This window comes from Pelodiscus sinensis, chromosome 20 (assembly GCF_052426305.1).
Source record: "Pelodiscus sinensis isolate ZL-2025 chromosome 20, ASM5242630v1, whole genome shotgun sequence".
Taxonomy (NCBI): domain Eukaryota; kingdom Metazoa; phylum Chordata; order Testudines; family Trionychidae; genus Pelodiscus; species Pelodiscus sinensis.
This window is the reverse complement of record NC_143071.1, coordinates 8222419-8243850: the sequence shown is the minus strand read 5'-3', so window position 1 is coordinate 8243850 and position 21432 is coordinate 8222419. Positions and strand designations below refer to the sequence as shown.

At 42.3% G+C, this 21432-nt stretch overlaps 1 protein-coding gene across 8 annotated transcripts in view; it reads left to right on the top strand.

Moving 5' to 3' along the window:
- The window catches only part of CEP112 (centrosomal protein 112), a 359448-nt gene that overhangs the window by 245562 nt on the left and 92454 nt on the right, over window positions 1–21432 (top strand). For all 8 annotated transcript variants that reach the window (XM_075903958.2, XM_075903952.2, XM_075903955.2 and 5 more), the window contains one exon: window positions 9645–9875. In XM_075903958.2, coding sequence (XP_075760073.2) covers window positions 9645–9875 — 231 coding nt within the window. The remainder of the gene's footprint in view (window positions 1–9644; window positions 9876–21432) is intronic.

The following is a 21432-nucleotide window of genomic DNA, read 5'->3' as shown; positions in this document are numbered from 1 at the left end:
TTCCCATTCTGTATGTGTGAAACTGATTGTTCCTTTCTAAATGGAGTACTTTGCATTTGTCCTTATTAAACCTCATCCTATTTACCTCAGACCATTTGTCTATTTCTTGACTGCTGTTGTTGCACATTGATTGGAAATTTTCAGAGAACTATCCATAGTGACTCTAAGATCCTGTTTTTTGGCTGTGTCCAGCTAAGTTAGAACCCATCAAAATATATGTTTATTTGGGTTTTTTTCCAATACGTATTACTTTTCAATTATTAATTTTGAAACTGTTCTTGTAAATTTCTTTCCATAGCAGAAGACTAATATAATTTAGGTGTTATATTAGCTCTTAGTTGTTATATTGAGAAATCTTTTCATAAATTACATAGATTTGAATGTACAGGGAGAGCACAACAGAAAAACAGATTTGTGAATGTGAGGAGACACACAAGATCAAATCAGTAAATAGTGATCAGCTTTAGCCAATGAGATCATAACACGCATCACATGAAAGACCACTAAAGGTGCAAGAACACATATCTAATATTCCATTTCCTTTTAAGAAATTGCTGTAGTTTCACATGTGTTATTTCAATGTGGAGGGGAGGTAATTTACTTATGAAACCGTCTTCTGTTAGGATGTGGTCTGACTATAAAAATTTGAAAAGTCTTGGCATAATTTAATCAATTTTAATGCAAATTTATATAACCTTATAGGTGTGTCAGTCCCCAGAAGTCTTATGGAGTAATTTCCAGGTAAAAAGAATTATTTATTGCATGTCTTAGAAATACTACTATCCCTGGGACACACAAGTCTCCAATGTGGAGTTGTTCATGTACTGATGGAGAACTGCTTCCTTCCTTTGGTTTCTAAGTTGAATGTCTAATTAGGGAGAGCAGTCCCAAAATCTTTATTTATCTAGTCAGTTTCAAATCCACCTGCTTTTATGATTGCCACTGCTAATTAATCTTCCTAGAGTGGGTATTTTAGCTATCAATTATTGAAAAATGTAAAAGGTTATTTGCTTGTAACTGACAGTACAGACCAATATCTTTGGATTCTTTAGTCTGGATACTGTAAGCAGGTTGGGGCTGCTGCGTGTTTAATAATCTCAGATCTACAGAGTTCAGTGTTCTAGGGCGTTTTGAACAGATTACTGAGACTACATGTGTTCCCAAGGTTTGTGAATCTATGTTGTCAGTTTCATCAAGGAAATAGCTACTAGGTAAATAACCTATATTTACCATTGTCTATATTGTAGTCTTCTCTTACTTACTGTAATCTTTTTTTCTAGCCTCCCTACATTTCACCTTTGTTTCTATAGTTTATCCAAAATATCTGTAGTAGTAAAGACAACTTTGCTCTTTTGTCATTTTTACCATATTAACCTCCTACTTGCCAAATTCCTCGTGTATTCCTGATTCCTACCACCTTTTTTTTTTTTTTTTGCAGTGGTCTGGATATCTTCTTATCAATCTCTTTGTTTCCTTACCTGAAATCTTGCCTTTTGTTTTGTTCTGTGCAAATTTGGGCTCAGTCAATTTTCCTTTGAAGTCAGTGGAAAACTCCCTTGGGCTCTAAAGCTGCTGACTCACTGGTTCATTAAGTATGATTTTACACCATATTTGTGTAGTGCTGTGTATATTTATGGAATTATGGCTCATATTCACAAAGGCTCATGGAATCCTAACATCCATTGATTTCAGTGGACATTAGGAGCTTAAATACATTTGTGGATCTGAGCCTATATAAATTAATTTTAATAATAATTCTTCAGTGCATCAAAAGGAGAGTGTGCTCCTCTTGTTTAAACAATTTATCTGAAAAAAAAGATGACACCAAAGCACCTTAGTTGTCTGTACTTTATTTCTTTTTTAAGCACAAATCCTAGAGTATCATTCCTTTTTGACATGTTTAAGAATCTGCCAGTTTATGTCCATTTATCTTATTGTCTTACAGTCTCCCATTAACACCTTTTCTCCTGCTTTTTGGGTAAATGGGTAAAGTATGTTTTCTCCTTTAATACATCTGACAGTACTACTTTGTCTTTAGCCAATGGCAAGGAAAGAATGATAGTTTCTCACAGGCAGTACACTCAGTACCCTCTCTTGGGGCCAAACAGAGCTTATATTAGCAATATGTTTAATCAGCACTGGCTCAGCCCAGTAGATTCTATATTTAAAGCAAATTTACAAAATCTAATACAAGAATCTTATGGAAGAGCTTTTACATTTGTAATCAGCCTAATTATTATTAAAATGAAGGGAGTAAATATGTAAGTTAGCATCAAAACACCTCAGTTAACAAGTCCCACCAGACATTTTTAAACAAGATGTCATAAAATCATCTGCAAAGGTGGTGAGGGGGGAACCATAGGATTATGTTGAAAGATAATTGAAATGCCTTTGTATTAACCCTGATGCTGGGAGTTGAGCTTTTGCTAGAATATAAGGGTATGTCTACACTGCCACCCTAGTTCGAACTAGGGTGGCTAATGTAGTCATTCAAAGTTGAAAATGAAGCCCGGGATTTAAATATCCCGGGCTTTATTTGCATGTTCCCGGGTGCCGCCATTTTTAAATGCCCGGTAGTTCAAACTCCCTGCCCGCGGCTACAAATGGCTCGGGCTAGGTAGTTCGAATTAAAGCTCCTAATTAGAACTACCGTTACTCCTCATTGCAGGACCTTTCAACATTGCAGGAGGAGTAATGGTAGTTCGAATTAGGAGCTTTAATTCGAACTACCTAGCCCGTGCCACGGGCAGGGAGTTCGAACTCCGGGGCATTTAAAAATGGCGGCGCCCGGGAACATGCAAATAAAGACTGGGATATTTAAATCCCGGGCTTCATTTGCAGGTTCAAATGACTACATTAGCAGTGTAGACATACCCCAAGAATGGCCAGGTAAGACCAATAATAGATCAGACCAGTGGTCCACAGAGCCAATGTCAGGTGCTTCAGAGAGGATGAATTACCGAGTGATCCATCCCCTGTCATCCATTCCCATGGTTCTGGCAGTCAGAGGTAAGGGACACATTGGGTGGCACTCCTGGCCATCTTGGTGAGAAGCCATCAATAGACCTATCCTCCAGGAACTTATCCCAGTATACTTTTGGTTTTTACAACATCTCCTAGCAATAGCTACCATAGGCTGTGTTTCGTGAAGAAATATTTCTTTTTGTTTTAAACCTGCTGCCTCTTAATATCATTGGGTGACCCATGGTTCATAACATTCTGTTTTATTTCTCCTTACTGATCTTTTCCAAGTTGAAAGGTCCCAATCTTCTAATCTATCCTCATATGAAAGCTGTTGCATCCACTTACATATTTTTGTTGTCCTTGTCTGTACCTTATCCTATTCTTATTTTTTTTAAAGATAAGGTGACCAAATTGCACACATAATTTATCCCTTTTCTAGTGATTCCTTAACATTGTAAGCTTTTTTGATCACCATTGCACATTGAGCACATGTTTTCTGAGAAGTATCCATGCCTTCCAGCTAATATATATCCCCACGTTTTTGTATGGGTACTTGGGATTATGTTTTCCAGTGTACGTGATCTTGCACTAATTGAATTTTATATGCCTTTTGTTGCCCAGTCACCCAGTTTTGTGAGATCCCTTTGTAACTCTTCACAGACACCTTTGGACTTAACTATCTTGAATAATTTTGTGTCATCTGCAAACTTGGCCATCTCACTTTTACCCCTATTCAACATCATTTATGAATATGGTGAACAGAACTGATGTCTGAGGGTTTACCTCTCCCCAATCTGAAAACTGATCATTTTTGCTATCCTTCGTTTACTGTTTTAACCAGGTATTGATCCATGAGAAGACCTTTCCTCTTAACCCAACACTAAAGCTAAATGCTAATAACAAAGTTTGCTATTATGGTTGCCTTTTGTTGTATTTTGCTATAACCTGGGGGGGCGGGGATGATCATTCAATTTAGTGATTGTAAACAACCTGTAACTTTTCTGTTTAATCATTGTGACTTGTCTTTACATTATACAAACTGATTGAAAATTATGAACACTGATTTATGAACATCTGAATTATGGCACCCCTCCACTGAAAAGCAACTCCTCCTAGGTTATAATATGGCTACTGTCAACCACACATATGCTACAACAAAACCAGTATGCAACAGTTGCTTTTTCTTTTGGTGAAACTGCAAAGAAAATGATATTTAAATAAGCACAAATATTTGGCAAGGGGAGTTTGTCTGTTAAAGGCAATTGATTGTTTGGAAAAGGCTGAAAAGTTCTTGAAGACAGACTCAGGCAAAATAATAAAATGCCCTTGAATACCTGTCTGATGGTATTCTTGATGTCACAAATGCTGTTGTGTTTGCAAGCTTACAGCCTGCTTCTACTCTCTTTGATATTCATGGCAAAGCTCTATTAACTTCAAGGAGAGCATTGTTAAAATGTCTGAAGAAGAAAGAGATTAAGCTGTGTCTATAATCTATTTTAAAGTAACTGAGGAAAAGACTTGTCCAGCTTGTGAAATGCTTTTAAACCTCCTCCCCAGGATGGTGACTCCTATTGCTTGTTTCCTGCAACACCTAGTTCTGAGTTGGTCCATTATGTTTTGAACTGCCAGTAGGGAGATGGGTTGCATGCAGAAGTAACGAAAAGAATGAAGAATTACACGTAGCAGAGTGTGGGTGTGTATTCTGTTTGTGTTGAGAGCAGAAAGGACTTTTCCAGTGTTTGACTGGGGAGTTAGGGTTGTGGTCTCTGGAGATGGAGGAATGTAGTTCCTATCAATGGTGAAAGACTGGAGGAGTGGGATTAGAGTGCAGTTTAGGAAAATATTCTCTGCATGGGACAGTGAGGGCACATATACCTATTGTTGTTCAAATTGGCAGTAAAGCACTAAGGGGTCTCTCTAAACTTTTACAAGACCCAGTAAGTTATCTCTTATAACCTTCTGACAAAAAAAAAGTTCAGATGTTCATAGATGTTATATTGATATGTAGAGAACCCTTCGATTCCTTGATGTAATTGCAAACTAACATTAATATCCAATTAGAAAGAGATACATTGCACATACCTTGCATATGGGTACATCATGACAACTTTTAGTTTTACTAGCTTAATTTTTTTAAAGTGTTTTGCATTGACCTGACTCTGCTCATATTGAAGTTGATAGTAAAACTTCCACTCTTTTAAGATAATCCTATATATTTCCAGTTGCCTTATACCTGTTTATTTTGTGTTCTCTCTCTCCTTGAACAGAGTTTAAACAGAAAGGTAATGTCCTTACAATGCACTACTAGACGACTTACCCGCCGTTGCTTGGGTCCTTCAGGGAAGGAGGTTGGCAGTGTGGGAGGGTGCAGGAGTCAGGAGAGGAGGCCAGAGGTGTGGGGGAGAGCAGAAGAGGCCGCCAGGGGCTCTCTCCTTCCCCCTTGGCTCCCGGGGTGGGGGCCTGGGAGCTCTCTTCCCCTCCCAGGCCACCAGGGACTTTCTCCCTTCCGCCGACCCCTCCAGGGCATGCTATCTCCCTCCCTCCTGGCCCCTCTTGTGCCAGGAGGAAGGAGGAATATTCTTTCAGTGAAAACGTTCTTGTGCAAAACCACATATAATAAAAATGTCTGTTCATTAAGGCATGTACTGTAATTCTTAAAATAAGAACATTTTTACTTTATAGTAGCAAGATGGAAATTTATGATGAAAAACTTATTAGAAATTATTAAATCAATAAAATAATGCAATTCTTATATGGCTTTAATTATTTTCTGTAACTTTGTACTTTACTTCCAAGGGGACAATCTGTTATCTTCTAAAGGAACTCAATATATGACAGACAACAGTCAGAAATAATTGGACAATATTGAATCCCAAGCTTATATGAAATGATGAATCTTTTGAAATAACTTCACAATTAGAAAATTATAGACGAGGGGAAGGAAGATGGAACAGTAATCCACATTATAAAAATTCTGTTAAAAGGAGCACTGTAGAATGTGCTTTGATTGAGATATATATATGGACTGAGCTGTCAATTGATGGATCTCATGACTAAGCCAATTGTTGATTGGCAAAGCTGATTACAGATGTCACATAAAAATTCACCATCTGTGGGTGTTGTGCATACAGTACTTTTCGGATGCTACACTAATGCTTATACTGACTACCAACAGAGCGCTTTCCATGAACAAGCTGGCTATAGAAGACCAACTTTGGTATTCGTGTATCATCCATCCTCATGACATGACCAATCCAGAACTTTTTTCATAAGCATTGCTTCCAGGCCCATGACACCACACAGCTTAATGATCTCCGTGTTAGGAATTTCATCCCACCAATTCACATGGAGACACTTCCTCAGGCAGCATGTATTCAACAGGATATTCAGAACAACTGCCTGATAGACTTCATATGAAGGTAACAGTTTAACACCATGGTCATTCCATAAGCATTTGGTCAATCTTCTGAAGGCAGTGCAAGCTTTGACTAATCTAGATGTCATCATCATTTATGCTGGAGGACAGTACATTTCCAAGATAGCAAAACCTATTAACAGCCTTAAGGACAGTACTTAGCAGCAGCAATGATCACTGGAATGCTGGGCTCTTTCTGAACAGACTCAGACATAACCGCTGTCTTCTTGAGGCTTATAATAAGTCCATAACAGTGAGCAGGAATAGCAAAAGGATCAAAAAGGATCATGGGCATCCTTGACTGAATGAGCCATGAATGTACAGTCATTCGCAAACAGGAGGTCTTGGATAGTTGTAGTGAACACCCTGATGCAAGCCTGAAGTCTTCAGATGTTGAAAATGCTACTGTCTGTTTGAAACTGAATAGGTATGCCCAACACACAATCCTTGAAAGGATCTAACACCCTGGTCGAAAAGTAAATGCTGAACAGGAGAGGAGCAAGAAAACATCCTTGTTTTGTACCATTTGATACTTCAAAATTATGTGCTGATGTCTCTCCATTGTTAAGGATACAACCCAGCATACCATTATGAAAGGACTGAAATACAAAAATTTCAGGACAGCCGATTTGCCCAAGTACTTTCCAAATAGGGATGTAAGCAACTAGTTGAACTATTCACATCTCCCCCCCCCCCCCCCCCCCCCCCCCCCCCCCCCCCACACACACACACACTTGCCTCTCTCTGTATCAGAGAAGCTCAGCACGGCAGCCTTAGAGCAGCTGCGACCTGGGCAGCAATGCTCAGCTGGTGGCTGGGAGGCAGCACAGGGCTAGGTGAGGGGGGCGGGGCTAGTGCTGGGGGGCTTTGCGTGTGCAGGGGCTCTAAGAGGAAGGGCTGGTGCTGGGGGGCTCTGGGGTAGAACTAGTACAGAGGGACTGTGGGGGCAAGGCTGACACTGGGGGGGCTCTGGGGACAGGGCTAATGTTAGGGATTGAGGGCTGGAACTGGGGGGTTTGAGAATGGGGCTAATATTAGGGATTGGGGGCTGGCACATGGTAGGCTCTGGAGGGGGGCTGGTGCAATGGGACTCTGGAAACAGAAAGCTAACTCTGGGGGGTCTGTGGTGGTGGGGGCTGTAAGGGACAGGGTCCTGGCACTTGGGGGCTCTGAATGCAGGAGGCTGACACTGGGGTGGTTGAGTGCAGGGGACTCTAGGATCAGTGGCTGGCGTTGAGGGGTAGAGAAGGGATGGGGGCTCTAGGAGTTAGAGCTGGCACTGTGGACTCTGGAAGCCGGGGCTTTTGGCAGACTGGTAACATTTTATTTCAGTATTTGCATATTTATTATACAAATAATGATATGCAAATATTTCGGTTCTGCCAAAAGTTTGTGGATGGGTTGCCGGTCTCTGGTATCAAAAAGGTTGGGAACCACTCAGTTACTGCATCTGAGGACCTTTGTTTTAGGTTCCTAGTTCACCCTGCTACTTTTGGAAATTTTAACCCTTGCCTAAGACAAGTTAAATGAGTCTTGACAGTTCACCAACCTCTGTCATCTTTTGTGCTTTCTTAAATTCTAACGAAAACGTGGAGATGAATGGGAATGAAATGGCTGGGAATGTCCCTGACTATGATGGAAGTGCTGCTGCTGGTTTTAGGAATTCACTTAGGAGTGAAGGATTGTATCTGCATCATTATCAGTGTAGTTCTTAACCTTAAAGTTTTGTTAAATTCTTCATGGCTTCTCACTATTGTAGATAATGATGGTCCTGTATAGTGTCTTCTTCTATTACCAGGTGGTGAAGGGTGCAGACCTTGCCACAGTGACCCAGGTCTGTTCCATTTCCAGACTGAATTTCAATAATGCAATGTTTTCAGTTTTATGTGTTTTCTGTATTATATGGCCCTGTCTTCCAGTTGAGGAAAGGCAGTGTGCTAATCTCCATTGCCTGAACTGTCTACCTGTTCATTTCAGTCTACAGAGTACAGTTTTAGGCTTTGCTGACAATACTGTAAGTCTTGTATTTTCAAATGAATTTTTCATTGGAACCCAAATTTACCAAGCTTCATATCATATTCCAAAGCAGTTTTGTTCAGTCATGATTTTGAGTTAGCATTATTTTGGTTTTGTTATCTACCTTTTTTGGTGGTTGTTCCTCTCTTGGATTGGATGTCTTTTGCTAGGCTGGTTTTATGAATGGTAGGACTGTTATATTTAGTTGAGCTCGGTATTTTTGTAATAATTGAGCAGCCTTTTCTTACCTTTGCCATGGACACTTTATCAGATCATAACTAAATCTAGAATAGTATGCAGATCCACCGTCCTCCAATTTCATTGCCAAAGACTGCCAGTTTCAAACTGATAGAAGTTATTCTTTAAATGCACTAGCCTTGGCAGAAATATGGTTTATACTTAGTTACTATCAGTTATAAGTGATTGTCATTTATGATGAGTGAAGGAGTGGTTGACCCTAATCCTGTTAGTACAGAAAAATCTTTTATTTATACATACACTAAAAAAATGTAGCCTTGGGCAGTGTTCCCTGTAAGCTGAGCACATGGGTGGCCACCCAAGAGAGACTCAAACTCCACTTAGCTGATTAGCAGAGTGCCCTCCAGGACCCCAGCCAGCAGCGTGTGTTTCTACTGGTGGTGCGCATTCACACATGCCTTGGTGCACATAACAAAATGTAAACCGTACAGGGATGAAAACAATTAGAGGGAACATTGGCCTTGGGCATCACACATTTATGTCCTCTAGTTGCCTGACAACTTCACAAACAGTGTTAGCTAGTTCTGGAGCTGCATCCTGTGTTAGTGTGAGCAGACATTACAGGTGTATTTTATGGAGAGATTTTAATGGAGAGAGAGTGGAGGCTTAGCACACTGAGATTGAGAGGAAACAGTATAGGAAAAGATACCAAATTGAGAACGGAAGACTGAACAAAACGAAAGGTATAGCTGGAGTGAAAAGGAGGGTGAGTGAGTACTAAGTTTGGAACTCTACCCTGGCCCTAAAGCAGGCTTTCCTTGTTTGCTGCTGTGGCTTTAATAGGCTCCATCCAAATGCTGGCCAGAAGGAATCTTTTCCCATTTGTGTGTGAAGGCAAAACAGGGTAAAATAGAGAGGGAGAATCCTAAAGGTAAAGTGCAAAAGAATTCTGGTGGGAGGGGAGGAAGGGAATTCTTCTCGCTTGTTCCCTATCCTAGCTGAAAGCCTGATCAAAGTCATACAAGAAGTGTTTTTCCACTTTTTTTTAAAGATTATCCATGATATGGAGGCCCAAATCCACAAGCTGAGAGAAGAGCTTATTCAGGTAAATGCTCAGCGGAAGCAACAGTTGGTAGAGCTTAGCCTTCTACGGGAGGAAGAAAAGCAGAGGGCGGCTCGGGATCATGAGACTGCAGTGAATAAGCTGAAAGCGGAGTCAGAAAAGATGGCATTAGACCTGAAAAGGACACATGCAGCAGAGACAGAGATGACACTGGAAAAGGTAAGAGACTCGTATGATGTTACTATACAAACCTGATTAGGTCACAGCAGAGGATGGACAATGTATTCAAAGTGACATAGTCTATAACAAATTATACAATTCAATAACAGTTGTAACATTTACTTAAATAAAGGAAACTGCTACAGATCTGTTTGTCAAATCCTAAGACATTGAGGGCTGGAGGAGCTCAGAGTTTTGGGGTACTTGACTTGAAAGGCTTCTACAAGAACAAAATGCTGATTTCATGATGATAATTACTATGATTTTGATTAGTCTTCTTCCCCAATCAGTGCCACAATCAGAGTGCTCACTAACAGCAGTATCAGTAGGATTGGAACACCAATCTAGCATACAGTAGTTTAAAGAGGGGGACATGATAGACCAGAATAACAGCATGATTTGAAATGCAATTTCAATCCAACATTGGGCTTATCACTTTTATTTGATTACAGTGGGGTTTGCAAGGGAGAGCCTACTTGATTGATCCATGTACTTTGCTATATCAAAAAACAGTTGAAAGGGGAAAGTTCAGGATACATCTTTTCTGGATATAAATTATCTTCAGTATAGTAGGGAAGGTTTTTGTGTGCTTGTTTTTGTTTTTTTGGTTTTAGGACTTAGAAATCAATTTTGTGAGGTGGGGAGGGAGGAAGGTTGGGAAGATAGGCATGAAATGTGTAAGTATGGGAATTAATGTTTTAAAACACATGGAAGCTTTCTTCCATGTTATGCTCAACCAGTTCATTCAAAGTGTGATTCAGTGTGTTGATGTTTTTAGCGGAATGTTGATTCCTTTTTATGGGTTTCGCTTACGTTCAGCATTAAGTTAAAGTGTTTTTGATACATATCTGCAAGGTTTAGAATACTTGTAGAAAGGAACTCAGAGAAATGGAATTTGATTAGAAGTGTGAAAAACCTCACTGCTATGTGATCCAGAAATAAAAATGGTTAATTATATGATACTAATATATCAGAAAACTCTGTGTTCAACAATTTCCAGACATGTTAAATAATGCAATGTGCCGAAAATGTCCGTCTGCTGTGTACATTGGACAAACGTCTCAGACACTTCTCCAAAGAATCAATGCCCACAAAACAGATATTAGACAGGATCACAAAGAAAAAACAGTTTCTTGCCATTTCAACCAAAAAGGACATTGTCTCAACGACTTGATTACCTGCATCCTGCTTCAAAGACCTTTTAAGAGCACACTTGAAAGAGAATCCTCTGAACTGTCATTCATGCTTGAATTTGACACTTTATGCTTAAGTTTAAACAAAGACATTAATTATCTTACCCATTATAAAGATAGCTTCCCCAATTATCACCTCTAATATCATTAGTTCACAGACATTTACCTTCCCCTCCCCATTCCCCCGTCTGTTCTGAAATTTGATGTGTCCTTTTCATATGTGTTCGTTTTTTTAATTGTATCCTTTGGAATATATGGTTGTGACAATTTTCTTCCACTATTTGATCTGAGGAAGTGGGTCTGGCCCATGAAAGCTCATCACCTAATTAACCATCTTGTTAGTCTTTAAAGTGCTACATAGTCCTGTTTTTTGTATAGAAGATGGTATTTTGAATTCCCTCAGTAACACTTTACAAATTCTTTTTAAAATGTTATATTGTTCTACACTTCTTGTCTTTTAGATGAACAGGTTGAACCTCTCTAGTCTGGCACCCTCGGGACCTGACTGGTGCCGAACCAGAGAATTTGCCAAACAATGTCAGGTCAATATTGTCTAGCAGCATTACCAACACTTCCACTGTTTACTGGCTTCTTAGAAGACATTTAGAAGTAAATTAGAGCTAAAGAGCAGCACAGAACACTGAGAGCCAGGACTAGTGGCTATAAACAAATTTTATGAGACTGTGGGAAACTTGGCCACACCGATGATAAGTAGACGTCCGCTAACTAATATCATGCCAGACCACGGATGTTGCTGGACCAGAGAGTTCCGGGCGAAGGAGGTTTAATCTGTATTTATATGATCACTTGCCAGTGTTGTCAGCTAACATCAACGCCCTGGGAGGTTGACTCATTAACCTAAGGAACTTGCATATACATATTTCAGTTTTCCTTGTATCCATATTCTCATCTCTACCTCTATGTCCTGGATGAAATCTAGACTATTAATGGGATAGTTCCCTGTGTTTGGTGCTGCACAAACTAAATCACTAAATCTTGTATGTGTTCAGTTCTCAATACTGGTGACTGTACTGACAAATTAAAGCAAAATCTATATCTTTTGCCAATATATAGTCATAAGAACCAAGTCAGGATATATATATTGCTAGATATTTAAGTATAAATAGCAGTAACATTGAAGGTTGAGATTTTCAAAAAAAGAGAGGATTGATGACCAACTATCAATGGGCTATGGGTGACTAACTTCCTTATTTTCCTTTTCAAATCCCAGCCTAAATATAGAGTCTTGATCCTGCAAACACTTATACATGCAAGTAAGTTCATTCAGATATGTAGGCCCATGGTAATCAGTCTGATTATTTATATGATTAAAGTCATTCATGTGCATATTTTTAGGATTAGGTGTTTAATGCAGATGGTATAGTAACTAATGAGCCTGGCCTTTAAATAACTATGGCTCTGTTCCTTCAAACACTTATTTAACTTTACTACTGTGAGTAATCTTACTAAAATGTCAACTTATTTGTGATGATGATGTTAAGGTTGTTTGTAAGGGTTTGCAATAACCAAGTCTTATTCTGTACTGAGGTTTGTTTTTTCTTATTTTAAAAATATTGCCGTTATTGGATTCTTTCTTAGTATGAATAAATTAATACCTAGGTTGCTAATGCTTTTAATGGTGTAATCACATGAAGTTATCCAGAAAAACTCACCAAGACTCTAAAATCTATTTTATAATATTTTCAGTTCCTTAGAAAAGAAAAAAAATCATAAAAGTACATATTTAAACACTGTGCTAAACTAAAATGAAACTACTTGATGTTGAAAATAGGCCATCTTTATGCATACAGTTCTTTTAAATGTTTTAATATGTATTAGTGTGGTAAATTTCACATTTTATTATAAAATAATATACAGCAACAAAAAGGAAGAACTATGGATATAGTGTTTGAACAATCTTTGTGAAAACGATGTTTCATTTACCTGCATCAAGTTCTCGATCTATAATTTTAAACAGCATTCTGAGGATTATGTTGGAAATCTGCCAGCCTGAAGCCGTTAAATGGCTATGATCAACAATTCAGAATCTTTTTTGAATTTAAGGAAAGCTCCACTTGGCATAATTATTTAAAGCCAAGGTCACAGAAAGTATTTAAACCTTTGAAATTCATAATTAAAGGATTAATATTAACTCATGAAGACATTGTCATTTTTGCTTAAAAATGGAATTTGAATCTCAATTATTTTCTTTCTTTGATCTTTTTTTTTTTACATTAATAGTATAGCAAAAGAAAAAAGTTAACTTCTTTACATGCCCAAATTAAAGTTACAAATAATCCTTAAACACTTCAGAGGAAAATATTCTTAATAGTCTTGAATCACCGTTACTGTCAAGAATATTCTTTTTAAACTTTCAGGAGGTTTTTTTCTTATTTTCCAAATAAAATTACATGACGACTTTTCTAGTTTTAATTTACATTAGGTGGCATTACATTTCTAAAGGAATATGTTTGTCATAGCCTATTTCTTCATTTCTAATTTCTAATCGGGATAATATGCAGAGGGAAAACTCAAAATTATTGTGTGAAGAAAAGGAGTTTTACATATTCCTGTGCAAGCAGCATAAACTGCCTTTACCCATTCCTACTCTTTTTCACCTATTTCTATATCTCCCATATTCAGAGCTCTGCAAAGGGGCCACCAAGTCCCAAAGGAATTTGGACAAAGATCTCTATTTTTATCTGAAAATGATAGCGTTTACTGAATTGAAGTGAAATCCTGACACAATTGAAGTCAGTGGGGGGTTATGGATTGAAGAGTTTTTATAAAAGAAAAACAACTTTAATAACAGCCCACATGCTGCAGCTTTGAAAAAATAACTTTCCTTCCAATGTTCTGAATTTTTCAGCAAATCTTATTACCTGTAAGTTGCTATGGAAGAAAATGAGAAGAAAGTTTTGATTGTTTTTTGTCCATATTTGGTGTTGTAACATTTATGTTCTCTCATTTATTTGGCCATATCTGGTGCCTGAAACTGTTAAGTGAACCTCAGAAGGTTTTCTGGTTTGGTTTGGTTTGGTTTTGGAAAAGGTCATATGAATATCTAAATTTTCAGAGGCTCATTCCTTTCACAGGTGAAGGGATTCATTCCCATGTAGCCTAATCTTCTGTGCAATGTTGATTTCTGTGCATGTTGGTTTGAGGGAGTTATGGATTGATGCTCGTGTGATCAGGATCACAATGGGAAAAGTTTGCTAAAATTTTCAGTGAAGAAAACTTAAAGAAGAAATGCATTTATAGAAGTCTGTCATAAAAACATGAGAACGTCTATACTGGGTCAGACCAAGGGTCCATCTAACCTAGTATCGCTGTCTGCTCCCACATGCCCCAGAGGGAGTAAACACAACAGGTGATCATCACATGATCCCTCTCCTGTCATCCATTTCCAGACAAACAGAGGCTAGGGATACCATTCCTACCCATACTTGCTAATAGTCATTGGTGGACTCAACCTCCATGAATGTATCTAGCTCTTTTTTGAACCCTGTTAAAGTCCTAGTCTTCACCACATTGTCTGGCAAGAAGTTCCAGAGGCTGACTGCGCTGAGTGACGAAAAACTTCCTTTTGTTTGTTTTAAACCTGCTGTCTATTAATTTCTTTTGGTGACCCCTAGTTCTTATATTGTGGGAATAAGTACATAACTTTTCCTTATTCACTTTTTCCACAACAGTCATGATTTTATAGACCTCTATCATATCCCCCCTTAGTCTCTTCTTTTCTAAGCTGAAAAGTCAAAATCTTTTTAATCTCTCTTCATATAGGACCTGTTCCAAACCCTTAATCATTTTTGTTGCCCTTTTCTGAACCCCCTCCAATGCCAATATATCTTTTTTGAGGAGAGGCGACCACATCTGTACAAAGTATTCAAGATGTGGGTGTACCGTGATTTTATATAGAGGCAATAAGATATTCTCTGTCTTATTCTCTATCCTTTTTTCCTACCATTTTGTTTGCTTTTTTGACTGCTGCTACTCACTGAGGGGATATTTTCAGAAAACTAGCCACAGTGACTCCAAGATCTCTCTCTTGAGTAGTTGTAGCTAAATTAGTCCCCATCATATTGTATGTATAGTTGGGATTATTTTTTCCAATGTGCATTACTGTACATTTATCAACATTACATTTCATTTGCCATTTTGTTGCCCAATCACTTACTTTGGTGAGATCTTTTTGAAGCCCTTCACAGTCTGCTTTGGTCTTAACTACCTTGAGCAGTTTGGTATCATCTGCACATTTTGCCACCTCAATATTTACCCCTTTCTCTAGACCATTTATAAATAAGTCGAATAGGATTGGTCCCAGGACAGCCCCGGGGAGACCCCACTCATTACCTCTTTCCACTCTGAAAACTTCCTATTTATTCCTACCCTTTGTTTCCTCTCTTTTAACCAGTCAATCCATAAAAGGACCTTCTCTCTTATCCCATGACACCTTACTTTACTTATGAGCCTTTAGTGAGGGAACTTGTCAAAGGCTTTCTGGAAATCTAAGTATACTATATCCACTGGATTCCTCTTGTCCACATGTTTGTTGACCTCCCCTCCCGCCCCGAAAGAACTCTAGATTAATAAGTAAGGCATGATTTCCCTTTACAGAAACTATGTTGAATTTTCCACAACAAATTATGTCTGACAATTTCATTCTTTACTATGGTTTCAACTAATTTGCCTGGTACTGACATTAGACTTACCAGTCTGTAATTGCTGGGATCACCTCTCGAGCTCTTTTTCAATATTGGTGTCACGTTAACGATCTTCCATGCATTAGGTACAGAAGCTGATATAATGGACAGGTTACAAACCACAGTTAATAATTCTGCAATTTCACATTTGATTCTTCTTTGAGTGCTTGCTCATGTCCATTCTGGTTAGGTGTACACGCGCCGCGTGCACGGATTCCAGAGCTTTTTTCCCCTTAGCAGTATCCATAGGGCCAGCAGGGAGCCCCCGGAGTGGCGCCCGGTACACCGGTGTATGTATACCCCTGCTGGCCCCTCCAGCCCCTCAGTTCCTTCTTTCCGCCCGTGATGGTAGCTGGAGCATGCTTTCAGGCTGTTAGCCTATCTCTTAGCAGTTGTATTTCCTTTATCTGTTGTACTATAGTTAAATTTGTGGTTTTATCTAGTTAAGTAGCTGTTAAGTACTGTAAATAGTGTAATTAGTTAGATAGTGGAGCACAGCGGGACTCACGGGGAGGGCATGCCAGGGCCCCAGGACTTTAAACCCTGTGCTTCCTGCTCTAAACCTATGCCCTGTGGAGATCCTCACTTCAGCTGCCTGAAGTGCCTGGGAGAAGCCCATCGAGCAGAAATCTGCTCTATTTGTAAGAGCTTTAAGCCCCAGACCAAGAAAGAGAGGAACTCCCAGTTAAAACTCCTATTAATGGAGTCGGCGCTGCAGCCCCAGGGCGAGGAGCGCCCCCACTCCGTCCGCAGTGCGCCGTCAGCGGCACCCGTGTCGGCCAAGCACCAGTCTGAGGCCAATAAGGCACCGAGGCATAGGTTACAGTCCCCGGCGCCGAGAGGCTCCAAGGGCTCAGGGGGACGCTCAACGGAGAAGAGTGCCCAGAAGGTGCACCCTAAGGAGGGGCACCTGTCTTCTAAAGCCTCAAAGAAGAGGTGCAGCCCAGACAAGGGCAGGAGCCCGAGGCAGCCCGCGGGGATAGGGGAGGTCCGTTGTCTCTCCACCCCAGAAATTTTTGAGGCGGCCCGAGACCTCATTGAGATGGCTGCGGAGGAAGGAGAGGGCCCGGTGCCACAGAGGTGGACCGCACCGGCGCAGGGCTCAAGCGCCCCCCAGCAGGCTCTGACAGCTGGGCCGTGGGACTCTCTGGGCGAGGTGCAGGCCTCGGCCCAGCACCAGTAGCAATTCCCGGTGCCAGCAAGAGCACCGGCACCATAGCCAGGACAGACACCGGCCTCGACCCCGGCCCACTATCCAGCGGCAGCGGCACTGGGAGCAAGCGCGCTTGCGGCACCGACGGCCCCAGTACCTGGGTACCCAACGGCCTATACGGCACCGGTGCAGGGGCCAGCACTGCAGCCAGGCTCGTGGGCAGTGTAGGGCCCCACACCGTATTACGTTCCGGTTACGGCACTGCAGCCGGTCCCCCGCACGGCACCGATGCTGCTGCCTCTCCCCGCACCAATCCCAGCTCACACTCTGGGAGCACCGGTACCGCAACAGACTGCGGTGCAGCAGCAAATGGCGGCACCGGTTGGTTATTTACCGGCCTACCAAATGCAGCTGGGTACGGTATCGCCACAGCAAGTGCCTCCACTTACGCCCCCGCTGGCACCGCATGTGGAACACAGGGGCAAGCCGTCGGCCATGGCGGCGCAGCAAAGGGTGCAAGCGTCATCGGCTCCTCCCTGGTTGGCATCGGACTATTCGTCGGAGTCCGAGGCTGAATCGGTGACATCAGCCCCGTCATCGTACAGGTCCCGATCCCGTAATAGGTCTCGTTCAACTGTTAGATCGGGTCACCGGGACTCAGCAGACCAGCAGCAGTGGCAGGGACAACCCCAGTGGCCATTCTGGACGCCCTGGGCTTACCACCAGGCCCAGGGGCCCCCTCCTACAGTGTCGGTGGCTGGGTCGTCCTGAAGGAGTAGCGCCCCATCAGCCACTCCATTAAGAGCCCCTCCACCTGAGGAGAGTCCGTCCGTGGTGATAATGCCTAGGCCTCAAGTAATTGGCCAAGGGCAGGAGGCTATGACCCAGCTGGGCTCGGCCCAGGTGAGCTTTCTGGCTGGAGGGGAACCGGAGGCACAGCTCGGTGGGGAAGAGGTAGTCCCTCCGAGAGAGTCTTCATCGTCATTGCCGGACAAGGCTCTGGCGGACTCCGCACCTCAGCCCCCTTCAATGGACGCAAGGGCGCACCAGGAGCTGCTCCGAAGGTTGGCGCTTAACCTAGCGGTCCAGCACGAGGAGGTCCACGAGGACCAAGATCCTATGGTGGACATTCTGTCGGCAGCGGGCCCTGGGTGAGTGGCGCTCCCACTGAATAAAACGGTGGACAAGCTGTCAAGGACCCTGTGGCAGACAACGCCCTCCATTGTGCTGACCCAGAAAGGTGTGGAAAGGCGGTACTATGTACCTCAAGTGGGGCACGAGCATCTTTTCAACCATCCAGCCCCGGGGTCGATAGTAGTGCAGGCTGCGGGGCAGAAGGAGTGTCAAGGGCTTCCGGGCCCCACCCCAAAGATGAAAGAGCCCAAGAAATTGGACGTGCTTGGCCAGAAGGCCTACGCCACAGGGGGCTTTCAGCTACGAATAGCTAACCAGCAAGTGATGCTGGGGTGTTATGCCTTTAACAGATGAGCATCAATACAGAAATTTGGCAGCCAGCTTCCCCCTGAATCCCAACAAGAGTTCAGGGCCATGATGGAGGAGGGCAAGGCAGTGGTGCGTACGTCCCTCCAGGTAGCTCTGGATGCTGTCGATTCTGCTACCCTCACTTATGGCTACTGTGATGGTCATGAGGCGTAGTGCGTGGCTGCAAGTGTCCGGCATCCCGTCCGAGGTGCAGGCCACTATCCAGGACCTACCTTTCAAAGGGTCGGATCTGTTTTCAGAGCAGACTGACTCCAAGCTTCAGAGCTTGAAGGATTCAAGAGCGACACTGAAGTCGCTAGGGATACACACCCCGGACCCCCAGAGGCGTTCCCTCCAGGCTAGAAGCTATCCGAGACCCTTTCAGCGAGGGCAAAGCACTGATAGGGGCCTCAGGAGGGACCGCAACAATAGCCGCCCCGACCTCTTTAGAGGTCCTCGGTCGGACTATGAGAGAGGCGCAGGGCCGTCACCTGGCCAACAGACTAAGTCTTCATTTTGAAGGTATGCTGGAGAGCAGAGTACTAGTTGCACCAATCTGTGCACCCTTTGGGGACCGTCTTTCCCTTTTTTACCAGGAATGGGTAAAGATCATGTTGGACCGCTGGGTCCTAGACCTGGTAAAGCAGGGGTATACTATCCCCTCCCTTTCAGGGACCCATCTCATGAGACACTCCTCCAGCAGGAGGTGTCCAACCAGCTGGCACTTGGGGCTATGGAAAGAGTGCCCCCAGAGATGAGGGGAAAGGGTTTCTACTCCCGCTATTTCCTGGTACCCAAAGTGAAGGGGGGTATGCGAAACGTGAACACCTTCATAAGAAAAGCAAAGTTCAGGATGGTGATGCTGGCTTGCATCATCCCATTGCTCCAAAAGGGGGACTGGTACGCTGCTCTCGATCTCAAAAATGCGTACTTCCACATTTCGATTTTTCCGAGTCACAGAAAGTTCCTACGGTTCGTGGTGGGACAGGACCATTTCCAGTTTACGGTCCTCCCATTTGGGCTGTGTACAGCCCCAAGAGTGTTTACCAAATGTATGACGGTGGTAGCAGCGTTTCTGCAGCGTAGGGGTCATAGCATAGCATAGCATAGCATAGTACACCTGGCAGCTGTAGCGGCTTTTCACCCCGGGGAGGGTCAGAGGTCCATCTTTGCTAATCCTATGGTTAAAAGGTTCCTGAAGGGAATTGATAGGATGATGACATATGAGAGACCGCCGGTCTCGCCTTGGGACCTTAACCTGGTCCTGACTGCCCTTATGAAGCCGCCATTTGAGCCTCTGAAGCTTGTCTTACAAGGTAGCTTTCCTAGTGGCCATTACCTCGGCCAGGAGGGTGTCAGAGCTTAGGGTGCTGACTTCAGAACCACCCTACACGGTGTTCTTTAAAGACAAGGTGAGGTTGTGTCCACACCCGAGGTTTCTACCCAAGGTCGTCTCGCATTTCCATCTCTCCCAGGATATTTATCTACCAGTTTTTTACCCCAAGCCACATGCATCACCCAGGGAACAGGCTTTGCACTCCCTGGATGTTAGGAGGGCGTTGGCTTTTTACATATACAGGATGTGAGGGTTTCATAAGTCACCTCAGTTGTTTATTTCAGTGGCAGAAAGAATGAATGGAATGGCAGTTTGAGATCTGCAGAAGGGTAATTAGGTAATTAGTCACCTTCCGACCCCGCCTCTGAGGGGGGACACGGCTAGGGATTCACCTAATCAGAATGGACATGAGCAAGCTCTAGAAGAAGAAGAAGAAAAGAAGAAAAGAAGAAGAAGAAGTTGTTACTTACCTCGTAACTGTAGTTCTTCGAGATGTGTTGCTCATGTCCATTCTGCATTCCACCCGCCTCCCCGTGTCGGAAGGAGCTGGCAAGAAGGAACTTGGGGGGTGGAGGGGCCAGTAGGGGTATATATGCACCGGTATACCGGCGCCACTCTGGGGGCTCCCTGCTGGCCCTATGGATACTGCTAAGGGAAAAAAATCTCTGTAATCCGTGCCCGCGGCACGCGTACACCTAATCAGAATGGACATGAGCAACACATCTCGAAGAACTACTGTTACAAGGTAAGTAACCTCTTCGTTCTTTCAAAACTCTTAGGTGAATGCCATCTGGTCCCAGTGACTTCTTGTTGTTAAGTTTATTAACTTGTTCCTAAACCTCCTCTAATGACACCTCGATCTGGGATGACTCCACAGAATTGTCATCTAAAAAGAATGGCTCAGTTTTGGTAATTTCCCTTACATCCTCAGCTGTGCAGACTGAAGCAAAACAATCATTTACTTTCTCTGCAATAACTTTATCATCTTTGAGTGCTCCTTTAGCATCTCAATCCTCCAGGGCCCCCCACCTGTTGTTTAGCAGGCTTCCTGCTTCTGATGTACTTAAAAAGCATTCACTTTTGCTTTCTCAATAACATTGATGCAAAATGGGGGAAAAGGTCTAAGAGAATAAACTTCATTGATAGTACCCAGCTCCTGAGTATGAACAGATGTGATCTCTTGTATTGAAACATGTGGGATTAATTTGATGTTGCTTGCTACCAGGATGATTTTCATGTAGCAGAGATGTTGCTTTCTTTATTCTTCAGGCTCCTCCTGTAGATGTATGATTAATTGATACTTCTGGTGCATTGAACTTTGTATTGCAAATTGCCAGGTTGGGAATTAATGAGTGTCACTGTTCAAACCAGATATGGCTGGTAAATTTTAACAATCAGGGGATTTTACCAGTTTCCAGCTTTTCCAGTTTCTTTGTATTGATTAAATTCAGTGATAGTGGCACTTGATTAGCCTAGAGCAGGGCTAGCTTGTACACAGCAAGTCCTTATACCCAATTCTGATTTTGCATTTTTTTTTTACTATGCCATCTATAATTAGGTAAATGTGTTTCACTTTGTTAGGCCTGTAAATATTTTGATATTTCTATTGTATAGTCACATACAGAGTCTTACCTTCTGAGAGAAAGAACATTCATGTTTTAATTTCATTGTACTTCGGTAGTATTTAATT